This window comes from Pteronotus mesoamericanus, unplaced genomic scaffold (assembly GCF_021234165.1).
Source record: "Pteronotus mesoamericanus isolate MK-2021 breed Mesoamerican mustached bat unplaced genomic scaffold, CSHL_Meso_final scaffold_232, whole genome shotgun sequence".
Lineage (NCBI taxonomy): Eukaryota > Metazoa > Chordata > Mammalia > Chiroptera > Mormoopidae > Pteronotus > Pteronotus mesoamericanus.
In genome coordinates, this window is record NW_026555311.1 from 11,826,487 (window position 1) to 11,843,443 (window position 16,957).

General features: G+C 36.0%; 1 protein-coding gene across 1 annotated transcript in view; it reads right to left on the reverse strand.

Moving 5' to 3' along the window:
- Positions 1 to 16,957, reverse strand: part of BANK1 (B cell scaffold protein with ankyrin repeats 1) — a 300,120-nt gene that overhangs the window by 222,617 nt on the left and 60,546 nt on the right. The window contains exon 3 of the mRNA XM_054591683.1: positions 11,466 to 11,620. Coding sequence (XP_054447658.1) covers positions 11,466 to 11,620 — 155 coding nt within the window. The remainder of the gene's footprint in view (positions 1 to 11,465; positions 11,621 to 16,957) is intronic.

Here is a 16,957-nt window from a genome sequence, read left to right on the forward strand (position 1 = left end):
CAGAAGGGAATGGCAAGAAATATTCCAAGTCAAGAAAAGCAAAGGCCTGCAACCAAGACTGCTCTACCCAGCAAGGCTCTAAATTAAGATGGAAGGCAAAATAAGGAGTTTCCCAGACAAAAGAAGGTTAAAAGAATACACCTGCACCAAACCAGCATTGCAAGATATTTTAAAGGGACTGCTTTACAAAAATGAAGAAAAAGAATCTATGAATACCCAGCTCCTTTCACAGTCACTAATACTTGATATTACCAATATTTTTAATACTTATTAACCTGATTGTGACAATGATGTGATGTTACTTTATTATTTGTTGAAACCTAACCTATTTTTGTATATTTCTTGCCTATTTCTATTATTTTCAAAAAACTTTAAATGACGTTTTGGTATTCTTTATCCATTTTTTTGACTAAAGGTTTGTAGAAATTTTTCCTTTAAGAAAACAAAACTATTAACCGTTTTTTAGATGTGTTGCAAATACATTCCTATTCTATTACTTGTCCTTTAACTTTTCTTATATGTATATTACTGTGTAGTCTTAAATGTTTAATATAATCATATTGTCAATATTTAACTTTATAGCTTCTGGGTTTGAATATTTTACTTCAGGGTAATAAAAATATTATTATGTATTTTCTCTTAAAACTCCTTAGATTTTACATATTGATTTTTAATTTGCCTTAATATTTTTTGTGTAATGTGTGAAATAAGACTCTATGTTTGTTTTATTTGAAGTAATAGTGGTTCATGCACCTTATTTGTTGAATAAGCCTTATTTTCCCCATGGATTTGAAATATCAATTTAATCACATATTACACTGTGAGACAGATATATACATTTGTTTCTAGAATGCTCGTTTTATTTCATTTATCTACTTGATTATTTCTGTGCTGGTTTCATGTTTTAATTGCTGAAACTTTATAATGGATTTAAATTTTTTATTATTTTATAATAGATCTTGACATTTAAAAAATAAATAAAATAAATCTGCATTTAAAAGAAAAAAGAAAGAAAGAAGGAACTCCTACCTTTTGCGACAACATGGATAGAACTGTAGAATATTATGCTAAGTGAAAGAACCCAATTGGTGAAAGACAAATACCATATGATCTCACCCATAAGTGGAATGTGTTCAAAAAAATAAACTAATGAACAAAATAAACCACGGGCATGGAAACATGGAGCAGACAGTAAGTGACCAGAGGGAATGGGGAAGGAGGACAATAGTAGAAAGAAGAAGAGGCTAAACAAAGAACATGAATGAATGACCCACGAACATGGACAACAGAGTGGGAATTGACTGAAGGAGCAGCGGGGTGGAGTGGGATGGGTGGAGGAGGACAAAGCGGGAAAAATTGAGACAACTTAATAGAATAAACATGATTTAAAAAGAAAAAGAAAAAAATGGAAAAATAAATTTTAAAAAATGGGAGACTATTATCTTCTTTTCTGAACGGGGTAACTAATACACAGAGTTACGTCTGAAAATGCATTAGAACTACCTAAATTTAAAATCTGCACTCTAATTCTTTAGATTATATTGCTTAACCCTTCAAAATAACCAAAGGGAAATACTATTTTTATGATGATCTCAGATATACTCTTGAAAGACTTTCTTCAAAGTCGAACTAAATTTAAGTTCTTCACAAAATAAACAGGAACCTAATTTTATACTCATAAAATCATGATTACCCAATAGTCATTAACTTCAAAGTTCTCCTATTTAAATATCTCCCAAAGCAAAAATCACCCACCAATAAAGCTAACATCTATAATGCTCTGTACCAAAGTGTTTCTATAAATTCGTTGATGTTACAAAATCATTTCAGCTGACGCACATTCACTTTGGGAGTTTTCCACCAGGGTCCAATGCTCCCAAACAGTACTTGTCCACTGGATATTGTGATCTAAATTTCTCCTCACCAATTGAATTGCATGCACATCAAGAAAAGTTCCTACACAGCAGAAAGAAAGAAGGAAGTCCTACCCTTCACAACAGCCTGGATGGAACTGAAGAGCATTATGCTAAGTGGAATGAGTCAGGCAGTGAAAGACAAATACCATATGTTCTCAACTGTAAGTGGAACTTAATCAACAAAACAAACAAGCAAGAAAAATAAAACCAGAGACATGGAAATAAGGAACAGACTGACAATGATGAGAGAGGAGGAGGGAGGAAGACAATGGGGGAGAGAAAGGGAAGGGTCAAGTCAAGGAACATGCATAAAGGACCCATGGACAAGGACAATGGGGGTAGGGAGGACTGAATATGGGGAGCAGGGTAGGAGAGAGTAATGGGGAGAAAAAGGAAATAAAATAAAATAAAATTCCCATTTAAAAAATAAAAGAAAAGATCCCATCTCAAGGGAACTACCATATTCCTTCCCTTGCCCCACACATCCAACATGTCAGACGCATTTTCTTGTTTTCTTCCCTGTACCTTCTTCAATGCACTATTCCATCTGAGTCCTGAGGGTCCTACAATCTCCTCTGCACAGGACCTCATGTCCAGCACAGTGCTTTAGTTTCTTTGTTACTGTATCTGTCACCTTACTTCAAATCTTTAATGACCACATTTCACTTTGGCTCAGATCTCCAATTCCTGTTTCAAAGCTCTTCAGAGTTCTCTTTCATGGGAACACCACTTCTTATTTATTTATTTTTCATTTTTAAAAAATGTTTTATTGTATTTATTTATTTTTAGAGAGAGGAGAAAGGAGGGAGAAAGAGTGGGAGAGAAACATCAATGTGTGGTTGCCTTTAGTGTGCCACCTACTGGGCACCTGGCCTGTAACCCAGGCATGTGCACTATCTGGGAATCTAACCAGCGACCCTTTGGTTCGCAGGCTGGCACTCAATCCACTGAGCCACACCAGCCAGGGCTCACTTCTTTAAATTTGACCTCTCTCCATCAGAACTTTGTAAACCTAAGCATCCTCTCTCCAATGTCTTATTCATCCAGCAATGCATTCTTACTCATGAGCGTTCACAATCACTGCTTCTTATGCATCAAATTCTCTCCTTAATAGAGGGCATGACTCCACATTTCAACCATTTTTAGAGAAAAGTTTTTACAAAAGACAAGCATATTGATCACCCCTAAGGAGGCACTTACACGTTCATTTGTACACAGGATCATCTTCATGGGCATGTGACCTGTGCATTTGCTCCAGAACCTGTGCTTAGCAGGTCCCTGCATTTAGTTTAATGCTTTGTTGTCACTGCCTTGAAGTACATAGTAATTTGAACAAGGGTGCCTGCATTTCATTTTGCATTGGTCCCTACTGATTAGGTAGCCAGTCCCATTTGTACATAATGTTTGTTGGCTTGCCATTTCGTTCCTTATCTCCCTCCATCTCTCCATACTTATCCTCTCTATCAATGTCCATCTCAAGCTTTGCCAGCTCCACAAATCCTTCCTACAACATCAGCTCATGAGGAATTGTACAACTTCCAAAGGAATCACAAAGTATTTACACCTACACTATTTCTTTGACCCTTTCTAAGTCATGTCCTCTGCTCTTAATTAGTGTTTCATGTCTATGGCTTCCCTTTCCAGTTGGTTTAAAGCATCCTGAAGATATTTTTATTTTTTCATATCATTGGGGCATCTTGCAAAAATTTTGCACATAAGAGACAATCTATATATTTTCAAATTAAGAGAAAATAAGGCTGTGAAAATATGACTCTTTTAAATTGAGCATGCTCCACTCTATTCCTTATCTCCCTCTGGACTCACAGCTTCATCTGGTCCCTGCATCTGCATGCAGAAGTAGCCAGCTCCCGGAGGAAAGGACTGCACTTGCCCAGCCTTGTCCTTAATTATTGTGTGCATCTTAATTAAAGATAAAATTATATGGACACATTTAATTCCATGGAGAAAATCCTAGCATAGTCAAATACTCACAAAATAGTTTTATCAGTTATAAAGCCATTATTTTGCTCTCAATCTTTTCTCTGTTTATTCCATACTTAGTTCTGACCATTCAAAGAAAGAAAGGGTTATAATTATCACTTCCAAACTCTAATGTTTTGGTGCATTAGTAAAAAACTTTGAGACCTAAACAAAAAGCTGGAACTTGGTCTTTAATATGATCTATAAATAGTGAAATTTCTGGTTCTGTCAGGGTGGATATCTTTTTTTAAAATAATTTTTTATTATATTCTTTCCCATTACCACTTAGTCTCCTTAGAGCTCCTCCTCCCAACAATCAACACACTGTTGTCCGTGTCCATGAGTCCTTTTTCCTTTTTACTCAATCCCTCCACCCCCTAATGACCCCCTTAGCTATCATCCTGCTCTCTATCTATGAGACTGTCTGTATTTTGCCTATTAGTTCAGTTTCTTCATTAGATTCCACAAATGAGTGAAATCGTATAGTATTTATCTCTCTGATTGGCTTATTTCACTTAGCATAATGTTCTCCAGGCCCATCCATACTCTTGAAGGGTTAAAACTTTCTTATTTTTTATAGCCAAGTAGTATTCCATTGTGTAAATGTTCCATAGTTGTTTTGTGCATTCATCTACTGCTGGACACTTGAACTGCTTCCATATCTTGGAGATTGTAAATACCACCACAATGAACATAGTGGTTTTTATGTTCTTTTGAATTAATGCCTTCAAATTAGGTTCCTTCAGATATATTCCCAGAAGTAGGATCACTAGGTCAAAAGGCAGATCCATTTTTAATTTTTTGCAGTATCTCCATACTGCTTTCCACAGTGGCTGCACCAATTGCATTTCCACCAATAGTGCAAAAGGGCTCCCCTTTCTCCACAGCCTCTCCAGAACTTGTTGTTTGTTAATTAATTGATCACAGCCACTCTGACAGATGTGAGATGATATCTCATTGTGGATTTAATTTGCAATTCTCTGATAATTACTGATGTTGAACATCTTTTCATATATGTCTATTGGCCATCTGTATGTCCTTTTGGGAGAAGTGTTTATTCAGTTCCTTTGCTCATTTTTTAATTGGGTTGTTTGTTTTTTTGGTATTGACTTTTGTAAGTTCTATATAAATTTTGGATATTAACTCCTTATCAGATGTATCAGTGAATATATTCTTCCATTCTGTGGGTTGTCATTTTATTTTGTTGATGGTTTCCTTTGCTGTGTAAAAATTTTTTAGTTTGTTGTAGTCCCATTTTTTTTCTTTCTCTTGGGTGGGAAGATATATCCAAAGAAATATTACTATGAGCAATGTCTGAGATTTTGCTGTTATGTTTTCTTCTAGCATTTTTATGATTTCAGGTCTAAATGCTCCCAACACTATTTATTAAATAAACTATATTTAGCCCATTGTACATGCTTGCTTCCTCTGTCAAATATTAATTGACTATAAGGGCATGGGTTTATTTCTGTGTTCTCTATTCAGTTCCATTGATCTATGTGTCTTTTTTTTATGCCAGTAGCAGGCTGTTTTGATTACTATGGCCTTATATTATAGTTTCATATTAGGTAGTGTGATTCCTCCAACTTTGTTCTTCTTTCTCAGGAATGCTGTTTCTATGCAGAGCCTTTTGTGGTTCCACATACATTTTTGAAATATTTGTTCTAGTTCTGTGAATATGTCATTGGAATTTTGATAGGAATTGTGTTAAATCTATGGATTACTTTGTGTAGTATGGGCATTTTAATAATGCCAATTCTTCCTATCCATGAACACGGTATATGCTTTCACTTATTTGTATCTTTTTCTATTTATTTCTTCAGTGTCTTATGATTTTCCAAGTAGAGATTTTTATATCCTTGGTTAGATTCCTAGGTATTTTACTCTTTTTGAAGCAATTGTAAATGGGGTTATTTTTTAATTTCCCTTTCTGTTAGTTCATTATTGACACATAAAAATACAACTGATTTCTGGATATTTATTTTTTACCCTGCTACCTTGATGAATTCATGTATCAGTTCTAGTAGTTTCTTGGTGGAATATTTGTGGTTCTCTATGTACAGAGTCATGTCATCTGTGAATATAGACAGTTATATCACTCCCTTTCCAATTTGGAGGCCTTTTATTTCTTCTTGTCTGATTGCTATGATACTATGTGGAATGAGAGAGGTAAAAGGGGACATCCCTGTCTTACTCCTAATCTTAAGGGAAATGCTTGATTTTTTTGCCCATTAAGTATGATGCTGGCAGTGGGTTTGTCACATTGGCCTTTATTATGTGTAGGTATATTCCCTCTATTCCCACTTTGCTAAGAGTTCTTAATGCACATGGGTGCTGGATTTTAGCAAATGCTTTTCCTGCATCTATTGGCATGATCATGTGGTTCTAATCCTTCATTTTGTTTATACGGTGAATCACATTTATTGATTTGTGAATGTTGTACGATAGATAGTGAAGTTTCTGGTTCTGTCAAGGATGGATGCCTTTATCAAGTACAGGCAACAAAGAATTTTGATCCTAGTGGTCATCCTGAAAGCCTGCTATGACTTCTGTACACAGGCCAATGACTCTTTTTTTAATTTCATGACTACTTTAATAGACACTGGCTTACTGAGCACAGATGCATGGGCCTTATTACATCAGGAATGTGCATGTTGCTGTAGCTGTCGTGCATCTGACCCTTGACAGCAGAGCAAAGATTAGGTTATGGTGATAGTTCCAAACTGGGATGCTAATTCTTTCCTTCAGAAGCACCTGGGAAGATTCCGAAACTCCCAATGTCCGGTCCATAATCCAGACCATTTATATTTGAGTTACTGGGTATAAAATTCAGGTATTACTTTTTTAAACTTCCACTTGTAGTCCCTATATGCATCTTAGTTTGAGAACCACTTGGTTAAAGGTAATATACATCTATTGGTCATTATAAAACTTTAACACCAAAGGGGCAGCACTTTACAAGATAGATATTTTTGGCATTGATACACATAATAATTTTTTGCTACTTTTACTGTATGTTTTTAATTTAATCACAGGATCAGACTTTAGGTTAAGGATGATTACCATGAACCAGTGTGTAATTTGGTATCAGAAATAAGTGGGCAGTGCAGTTAGCTTCTGTGTATTGTTTTACTCTGGATTTATGGCCAACGGATAAATAGGAAGGAGGTAACCTCTGAGATGTTTGGGGCTTTTCCACAGGCCCTTATGAGTCATATCCATTTAAATAGGCTCAGGGTTTCTCTAGATTTGTAAATTACATAATCTGTGGTCTGTACTATAGGTTTGGAGACATATTATGGAGCAGACACAGCGGTATGTCAATGAACAGGTCAAATGAAATAAAGGTCTTTATTAGTGAATATGCCATGTTCTAGGATTCAGACAGAAAGACAATTAAATGAAATTAATATATATCTAAATGCCGATGATGATGCTTAAAAGGCCTTTAGCAGTTATATCATACCTTTAAGAACTAAATTTGCTCAAGAAATCAAATGACTGAACTAGTTTTAAAAATATGCTTCAAGTCCTATCATCAGAACAGCAGCACTGGGAGAACAGCATAACACTGAAAGAATATTGGTTAATTATACTAAAGGAAGTAAGAGATTTGAGAGGGAGAGAGCTAAGATTGCAGTGAACAAATTCTATCAATAAAAAAGGAAAGTAATAAATTGAAGGCCTACCTACAAAGATAAAACAAAGAAAATAAGCTCACTTTCAACTGCTCTTTAGGATGGTGCTACTGCAAAAGAAATATAGAAGCCATGACTGGACCTGGGATCGGGGCTCACAGAAATAACAGGAGAGGCAGGAGACCACAGAGAGCAAACTACAGTACTTCTGAGCAGACCCACTGCAGAAGAGTTTTAGAGGCTCCTTCTTAAAGCTTCAGGTATAATCCATAAAAACAGTGACTGGAAGGCAGCTGTGCTCTACTCTCCCACCAACGCACACACAAGGTGGGCGTCCTGAGTCTCGAGGGGCAAAGTAACCCTTTGACAAGCATCCCCTGGGAGACAGAGATGACAGGTAAGCCTCAGGCTGGCTTTCTATTGCCACAGGTGACTTCACTGGTCACTACAATACATGCATGTTGGGGTTTCCTTTATCTTTTGTATAAGTTGTACCAAATCGTGTACTTATGTTCTTTCAGTTGTACAATTCCTTCATACAAAGTAATTTGGTACCCCATCCCACACTCTCCCCTCAGAAAGAGTGAATAGCATAACTGCTTACAGATTACACAGCTCTAACAAGTGATTAGAGAACAACAACAACAGAGAACACAATGGAAGAGAAGTCTTTGAAGGGAAGCACGGAATTACTGATGCCATTATTAAGTGATCTGGAGGTGGTTTACTACCGTAAGCCAGGACTGTATTTCTTATCTTCTGAGACAGGATTTAACCTTGGCATTATTGACATTTTGGGACCAGAGAAGTCACTGTTGTGGGGACTGCCCTGTGCATTATAAATTATTTAGCAACATATCTGACTTCTACCCACTAGATGCCCATAGTAGCCCCCCAGTTATGACAACCAAAACTCACTGCACACTTTGTCAAACATCCTCTGTGGGGAGGGGCTGCTCTCCCAGATGAAGATCACTCCCAGATGAAAATCATTGTTCTGAGGGAATTTGCCAGAAAAATTAATGAGATTAAGACTTTAAAGTAACACAGAACATAGGGAAGAGAAACTAGCAAATAATAGACTAGGTCCAGTTCTGGTTTAGATGCTGCTCCAGTGGGAGAATGACTCCCAGGTAGATTTTTGGTTATAGGTATAAGATTAGATAAGATTCATTTAAATAATGGATGCATTGGGCACCCAGAACTCACTGACTTTGTATCTCCCATAATCAATTACCCCACAAGACAAAATAAAAAAAAATATTAGAAAAATAATTGCCTTGGCCTATTAAAAAAAATTTAAAAATACAAAATAGAAGAAGAATGCTAATCCTGAAAAAAGTAAAGGAAGAGGCCAAAATTAACTTAGGTATTTCTCAAAGAGACAGGGAATAATTTAAATAAATAGAGCATGAGAGGAACATCTTCACCAATGCATAAAAAAAAGTTGAAGGAAAAATATTTTATGCTGTTTTTAAAGTGGCACAAAATTTTCAAGGCCCAGGCAAGAAAACAATCCACTGAAAGGAGCAAGGCTGGTAAAGATGGTGAGGCTGAGGGAACAATAGTTCCGGGATCCTACGCGCAAAAGCAGCAGCAGCAGCATCACCAGCTGCCTCAGTGAAACAACCCACTGAAGCTGATTCTCCAGAATAGACAAAGGAAGAGGGAGAGCACTTCCCTAGCAGGCAGGTCCCCAGCAAGAGGCAGCAGCAGGACAGATTCCAATTAACTCCCTCTTCATCAGAATGATAAAAGATATGCCACTACGTAGAACTCATACTCAAGTCAATGCTGGCGTGCTGGAAACACAAAAGTACACAGAGAAATTAGTAGATTTTGAAGATGCTGGGTGTGGAAGAGTTCTATCTCAAGTAAGTCCTGGTGATTGGCAATAATAGTATGGTAAATTTCTAGATCTTGTTAGATGGCAGGGAATCAAACATAACCTTCTGGGAGAGAAAGCAATATTCTTAAGGGGTCTCTATTCACCCATTAATTTTAAGACTTTGGAGAAATGAGTAAGTTCAAAGGTTGTGCTTTCAGACAACAGGTACAGACAGAATGTTACCTGGAAGATCTGAAACATGAGTTTCATTTATTTTGATACAAGTGATCTCTCTTGCGGTCCTTGGCAATTGTCATATGGATTCAAACTGTGCTATAATCGAGGTTCTGAGAATACAAGATTTTGACTGGGATAACTATTTTGGTCCACAGATTAGCTTATTTTGAATTTTTAGGGTACAAAGCTGGTGCTACATTATTTCTTTATGACCTTTCAACTCAGGGTTGCTTGATAAGTTGGGTATGCAAGAGAAAGCTGAAAATGAAATAATTTAACTTTAGAGGCTTTGGAAGAATCCTTTCTATCTAAATTAAAAACAGCCCACGATTCTGCCCTTGGAAAAACCCTGATCCTAACCAGCCATCTCTGCCTGAAGGCCAGTGGGGTTTAATTTTTGGATTTTAATTTCTCTGCAAATTTAATTTTGGAAAGGTTTTATATTATTCAAATTTTACTGTTACAGGTGTTTCTAAAAACAGCTATTTAGACTTATTTCATAATTCTTAGTGAGCTATTTTTAGTTCCATAGGGTTTTCCTTCCTTCCTTCCTTTCTTCCTTCCTTTCTTTCTTCCTTCCTTCCTTCCTTTCTTTCTTTCTTTCTTTCTTTCTTTCTTTCTTTCTTTCTTTCTTTCTTTCTTTCCTTTCTTTCTCTTTCTTCCTGTTTTTTCTTCTTTGATTTTATCTACTTGAGAACAGTTCTCATTTGTCTTTTATTACATACAGTCTTTTCTACTTATTTCTCTCTCTTCCCTTATTTCTGACTCAGTAGTAGCCAGCGGTTCTGATTGTTTAGCCTGAGTATTCTCCGTTGAGTTTTTGAGTATTTTAAGTGGGTTGTAGTTTTTCTTGGCCTATCTGTGCCAGTTTCCTTGAACCTGTACAGTTCAGTTCCTGGGGTCTCTAAGGTACCGTCAGATAAGTTTTTGTTCCTCTGCAACTGACAGAATAATAAGAATAATAGTTTAAAACTGTGGTTTTCTGCATAGGGATGCAGTCTGGGGTGAGGGAATTAACTGTTGCCCAACTACACAGAATGTGTAGCTGCCCCCTGGACTGCTGGTCCCAGCACATCCAGGGGGGTCTCTCCCAGAACGCATTGCCCAGCAAGCAGACAATGCAGTCCCTGTCATCCAGTCACAGAAATCCGCTGGCTTGTACTTGAAGGGCCCTTGCTGGCAACTCCCAAGGCTCTCCGGTGTCTTTGGCTCCTCCCACTCAAAGACACAGACACTGTGAGCCAGCATTCTTTCATTGTCTAAAGATTACATAGCCTGGGATTCAACTCAAGTTCTGCCCAGAGGCTTATTTCAGTTTTTGGCTTATTCCAGTTTTTCATTCCAAAGAAGACAAGAGGGAAAATGTCAGCAACATGTATTAATATATTCACCTTCAGAAATCTGCCTTGCCCTTCCATTATACTTCTATTACCAAAAGGGCAGCTCTTCTAGCTCTTTGATTTATTTCCCTTGATAACATAAGCCTTAGATACATGTTTATATAATTGAAATATTGATCATCCTGAAAAATAAGTATTTTCAAATTCTATTAAAGAATACGTTTCCTTTTATGAAATAAAATCTTTGATCTGGTTAATAGAATCCCAATACTCTTTTTTAAGTAGCTTGATATATGTAGCAACTGTAAATCTGTTTGCCGCAGCTGATAATATTAAGCTTTCAGATATTCTCCAATAGTCAATTATTCAACAAATATGAATCAAAAGCCTACTAATCACAAGGCTTGTTTTGGGTTCTGAGGACACAACCATGAACAAAGTAGACAAAAACACCAGTTATTTTGGAATTTGTGCAATACCCATAAAAGCAATAGGGCCACATAAATAATAAGGCATCTTTACTGACCTCACAGGGAATTTCAGTGGGAAGCACCATAGCCAGTGGTGGACTGCTTTTTGAAACTTCTGATAATTCTTCAATTACATTCCTCTCACCTACTTTCCCAGAATGTTTCACTTTTACATCTGTTGCAATGTTGACCTCAAGGTAGTCGTTAGAACCTAGAGAAAAGTGCATGAATGTAGGTTATCATACAGCTAAGGCCATTTTATTTCCTCCATTGTTATAAAGGCTATGTGCTGAACAATCAATTTAATTAGTATTCAGAACAACCAAACTGAATTTAAGAACCAAAGTTAATAACTAAAATAATGCTCCACAATTTAACTGGTGGTGTAACCTTGTGACTAAACTAGAGTAATTACCTAATATGTTCATGTACTAGTTAAAGGTTTGCCCCACAAATATCAAACTGTCATTTAGTATTTTCTTACTATTGAAACAGCAATTCTGAAAATATATAACTTAATTACAGTCATTTTCAATGACTGTAATTAAAATTTATTTTATTTTAAGGTGGAACAATTTAAATCAGAACAATTATTTTCACATATATTTCCAGTTTTTAAAAACAAAATGCTTAACTAGGAGACATTCACTAAATAAACTAGTAGAAACATTAGTTTAATAGGGAACTATTAGTATTCATCAAAATGTTAATGTGTTCTGTGGGGGAAAAAGTGTTCTATATCAAATAAGTTACCTTTATGGCAGTTTTATTACAATACTGAAACATGCTAATGTGAATTTTGAATCTCAGAGAAGGAAAAACCGTATCTGATTTTTTAAAATTGTAACATTTAGTAATTTATCATTTTGTTTTAATCATTGAAACACCTTTCTATATTGAAGGGAAAAAGTGTGTTTAAGATAGATAATACTATTTTTATTACTCAATGTTTCAAAGCCCAAAGCATCGTTAGGGGATAGACCCAGTGTGGCTGAAACCGAGGCTGTAACAACTAGATCACATCTGCAATATCTCAGGCCAAACCCAAAAGTATGCCTCAAATTTCCAAAAAAGGGACTTGGAAGAAAGAAGGAAGACCTTGATAGCTAGAAACTGGCCAGACACTGCGCAAAAGACTTGATGTTGCTAAGAGCAATATCAACATCAGACAAAGCCACTCTGTCACAATGATGGACCACGTTAGAGATAAGACCACTGTGCAATCATGTCTGAATCTAGGCAACAACGTGGATATTGACCAAACCACAAACATGACCAGTTACTACAAGTTCTGGCTCCTGTGAGTGATATTGCTTCTTCATCAGTTCCAGCCTCAGTGTCTTTTCACTTCTCTTGCCTTCTGGACAGGGTAACAAACTCCTCCCAGTTTGCCTGAAATTTTCCTGGCTTGGACACTGAAAATGCTGTGTCCCAGGAAATCCCCTCAGTCCCAAGCATGCTGCGATAGTGGGTCACTTGCTTCTTGATAGGAATCATGACTGTACCAAATCATGAAATCACACCTGCTTTTTGACATAACCAAATGACAGCCATGCTTCCTTGAATCCTCCTACAAATCTCTTAACACAAGCCTAAATCCTGCAGTAAGTCTTTTTTAATACCCTGTTACTGAGACACTCTATGGTTCTCCATGGTGCTATCTATTAATTACAAATGGCAAACAAACAAACAAAAACAAAAAACAAGTAGTTAAAGTACAGGTGTGTTCCTAGTGATCTTTGGCTAAGGGACATTGGCAGGACAAAAAGGAAGAAGAGCCAAAGACAATATACATGAAAATAGCTAGAATTTGGTCTGATCGTACCCAAGAAAAGTGAAGCCACCAGTTTCATATAGGTAATTCTATCAGGAAAGCAGAGTAACAGAAGAGATGCCCTCTGGAGAGAAGCTGTCCCTGTGGCACATCTAAGAAGGAGAGTTTTTTTCCCCCTACCTTATGAAAGCTGCAGAATAAAGGCACAAAAGCACCTGGGAATTGCAGATTTCTCTTAGTAATAGTCTTGCTTGACATGAAATTTAAAAACAGCCTCTATTTCTCTACCAATTTAAAACACTTCTATAAAATGTCTCCTTCTCTCTGTCTCTTGTGTCTCTCTTTTCCTCTCTCTCTCACTCACGCCCCAAAACAATGAAAGGTTATAGAACTTGCACAATCATTTTGTGAATTGATGAAAGAACAAAGAAATGGATTGTATTTAATATACCTTAAAAGAAAGAGCTGTAAATTATCCCACCATGGAACTATGTAGGATGTTTTCTGATTATTTCTCTGTGCTGTTAGATTAAGACGAGCTGTTTTATTTTACCCTAAGGACATAATCATGGATGTACAGGATGATTTATCTCTGTGAGTGTTCACAGGAGCACAGTTTATTACACAGAAAATTAGAAACAGTCTGAGTAATGAGAGACCAGATAAAAATATGTAATGCCACTAATAAAAATTCCATCAAAGAATATTTAACAAGAAATAGGTTTATAATATAATCGAAAAAATTCAAGTTGCAGAATTTTCAATTTAATAGGTTCCCATTTTAGTTAAAAAACAAAAATAGGATCTCTGTTTTCAGATATTCCATGTAAAGAACCCATCCTAACAAACAGAAAGCTGAACAGACTAAAAAAATCAACGACTTTTTTCTGGATACTTAAGAAAGGGGCAGACATGACACACCTGCTGACCACAAGGTTGGAGAGACAGGCAGGCAAACAGAGTGGGCTGAGCTGACCAGACCAGAGACTCAGGAGTAGAACCACCCAGGAACCAGTACCAGGGAAGGGAAAACTGAACTGCAATTGACAAATTGCTGGATGCTCAATCTGGACAAATCTGAGCTTAAAAACTCCAGGGGAATCTATTCAAAGCAGGGAAGAAAAGAAGGGGGACACATTATTCTGAGATTTGTCTTCCCTAGGAACTTAACCAGATGCCCACAGTGAACATTGGAAGAAACTTCTCTCCTGCTTCTGACAGGAAAAAGAGAAGGGTAACCATTTTGTAATACCCCAGATACTTCTTAGCACCACCTGCTCTGAAGGGGAATTGGCTAACCCCAGCCTACATTACTGTGGTAATATGGGAGTCTAACTAACCTAGGAGAGAGAAACAACTACCTGAATCCCACTGTAGCCATTCAGTACCACCAGTGCAGAAAAACAAAACAAGACTGAGAAATCCTTGTGAGGTTCACAGTCCAGAGGCATGGGCTCAGTAAACAACTGAGACCTGATTATAAGACTAAGGAAAGCTTCCTCTACCTCTACACCTTACTACCATATTACTAAGGACCAATTTACAGCAGTTCCTTTTACCCCCAGTACATCATATGTGGGAACTGAGAAAAAAATTATAAGGCATAATAAAATGCAAAAAAATATTTGAAGAGAGAATAAGTATTAGAGCCAGACAAGACAGGGATGTTGGAATTATCAGATCAGGAATTTTAAACAACTATCATTAATATGTTAAGGGCTCTAATGGATAAAGTAGACAACATGAAAGATTGGCTATGTAAGAAGAGAAAAGGAAATCCTAAGAAAAATTTTAAAAATTCTAGAGATCAAAAACACTAACAGAAATTTAAAAATGTCTCTGATGGATTTATTAGTAGATTGAGCACAACTGAGGAAAGAATCTCTGAGTTAGGGAATATCTCAATAGAATTTTAGAGAACTGAAAAAAAAAAGCCAAAGACTTAAAAATTATAGAATATCCAAGGACTTTGAGAAGCCTATAAATGATATAACATGTGTAATGGTAATACTAGAAGGAGTAGAAGAAGACAAAGGAACAGAAGAACTATTTCAAACAATAATAACTGGAAATATTCCCAAATTAATGTTTGATACCAAATCATAGATCCAAGAAACTCAGATAATACCAAGTAGGATAAATCCTAAAAATGTATAGAAAGGAATAACATCTTGAAATGGCAGGAAATCAAAGATAAAGAAAAAATTCTGAAAAAAAAGAAAGCTAGAGAAAAAGAAAATCTTATTTATAGACTGAATTCTCAGAAACCACGCAAGCAAGAAGACACTGAATTAAAATATTTAAAGTGTGAGAGAAATGAACCCAACCCAGAATTCTGTACTTTGTAAAATTATCCTTCAAAGGTAAAGGAGAAATAAAGACTTCTCATGAAAACAAATGTTGAGATAATTGTTGTCTATAGACTGGCCTGCAAGAAAACTTGAATTTTTCCAGTGAGGAGGAAAATAATATAGGTCAGGAACTCAGATTTATATAAAGAAGGGAAGAGTGTCAAGAAGAAATAACTAAATGTAAAATTAAAACATTTATTTTTCATATTATAATTGATCTAACAGATAACATTTTGTTTAATAGTAACAATACATTCAATTATATATGCTGATGTGTATATATAATATATATGCTTATGTATGTTTATATATAAATGAAAGTAGTAATAATAGAGATAAGGATGAAGGGATTAGGATTATTTTGTTATTATAAGGTACTAACACTACCTGTGAAGTGATATAGCGTTATCTCATGCAATGTGACTGATAGTGACCTCCTTATTTAATTGTTTTGATAACATTTAATAATATCTATAATAGGTCTAGAATAGGTGCTCAATATTACTTTCCTTCCCTTTTTTCTGATTTCTGATATCAAAATGAAGATTCGAAATCAGTAGTTTTCAGTTTGTATATTGAACTACAGTTTAGAAAGGACTACAACATTCCCATAGAATTTCAGCACTAAACATCATTGTTTTTGTCACATTAAAGACTATAATACTCCCCACCAGTCAGGTAAGTAGATGGATATTTCTACAAAAGAAAGGACACAAGCGTGCTTTACAAAGAGACATAACTGTTTCAAACACATCGGTCTAGTCCTCAGCATTTCAAACAATCATTTGTTGTTTGTGGTGCATTACAATGCACACAGTATAAGAAATATTTCAGTCAAGGATATTATTAATGATAATGATTAATAATAATAATAAAACTTCTTACCCACCAGATATATATAAAAATGAATATTCTTAATACAGCCAAAAATAATGTTAGTTTCCAAAAGGAAGAACATACATCTACTTTGCTTTAAATGTTCATTTTCTCCCTGGCACTCTAAATGCACAAATTCTACCAACTAAAGTTTTCTCATATGTTAGCTTGAATGTATATTCATATTTTATTCTTGGTACTTTAGTTTTCTAATTTTAGTTCATAACATGCAGGGTGATTCCAACACAAAGTATATACGTAAAGAGATGCTGTCTTTGGTGGCCTGTATGTTTTATTTTGCCTGCATTTTCATTCCATTTTCCTCTCTTTCTCCTCTTCCATTACCCACTAATCACTCTTGCTTCTGACCTCTTAGTCAAACTTGCTACAGAGAAATAGGAGCAAACCTTGCAACTCAGAGTGTGGTCTTCAGACCAGACCAGCAGGTTATCAGAAATGCAAATCCCCAGCCCCCATTCCAGGCTACTGAATCAGAATGAGCATTATAAAAGATGATTGAGGCACATTAAAGTTTGAGGAGCAATTT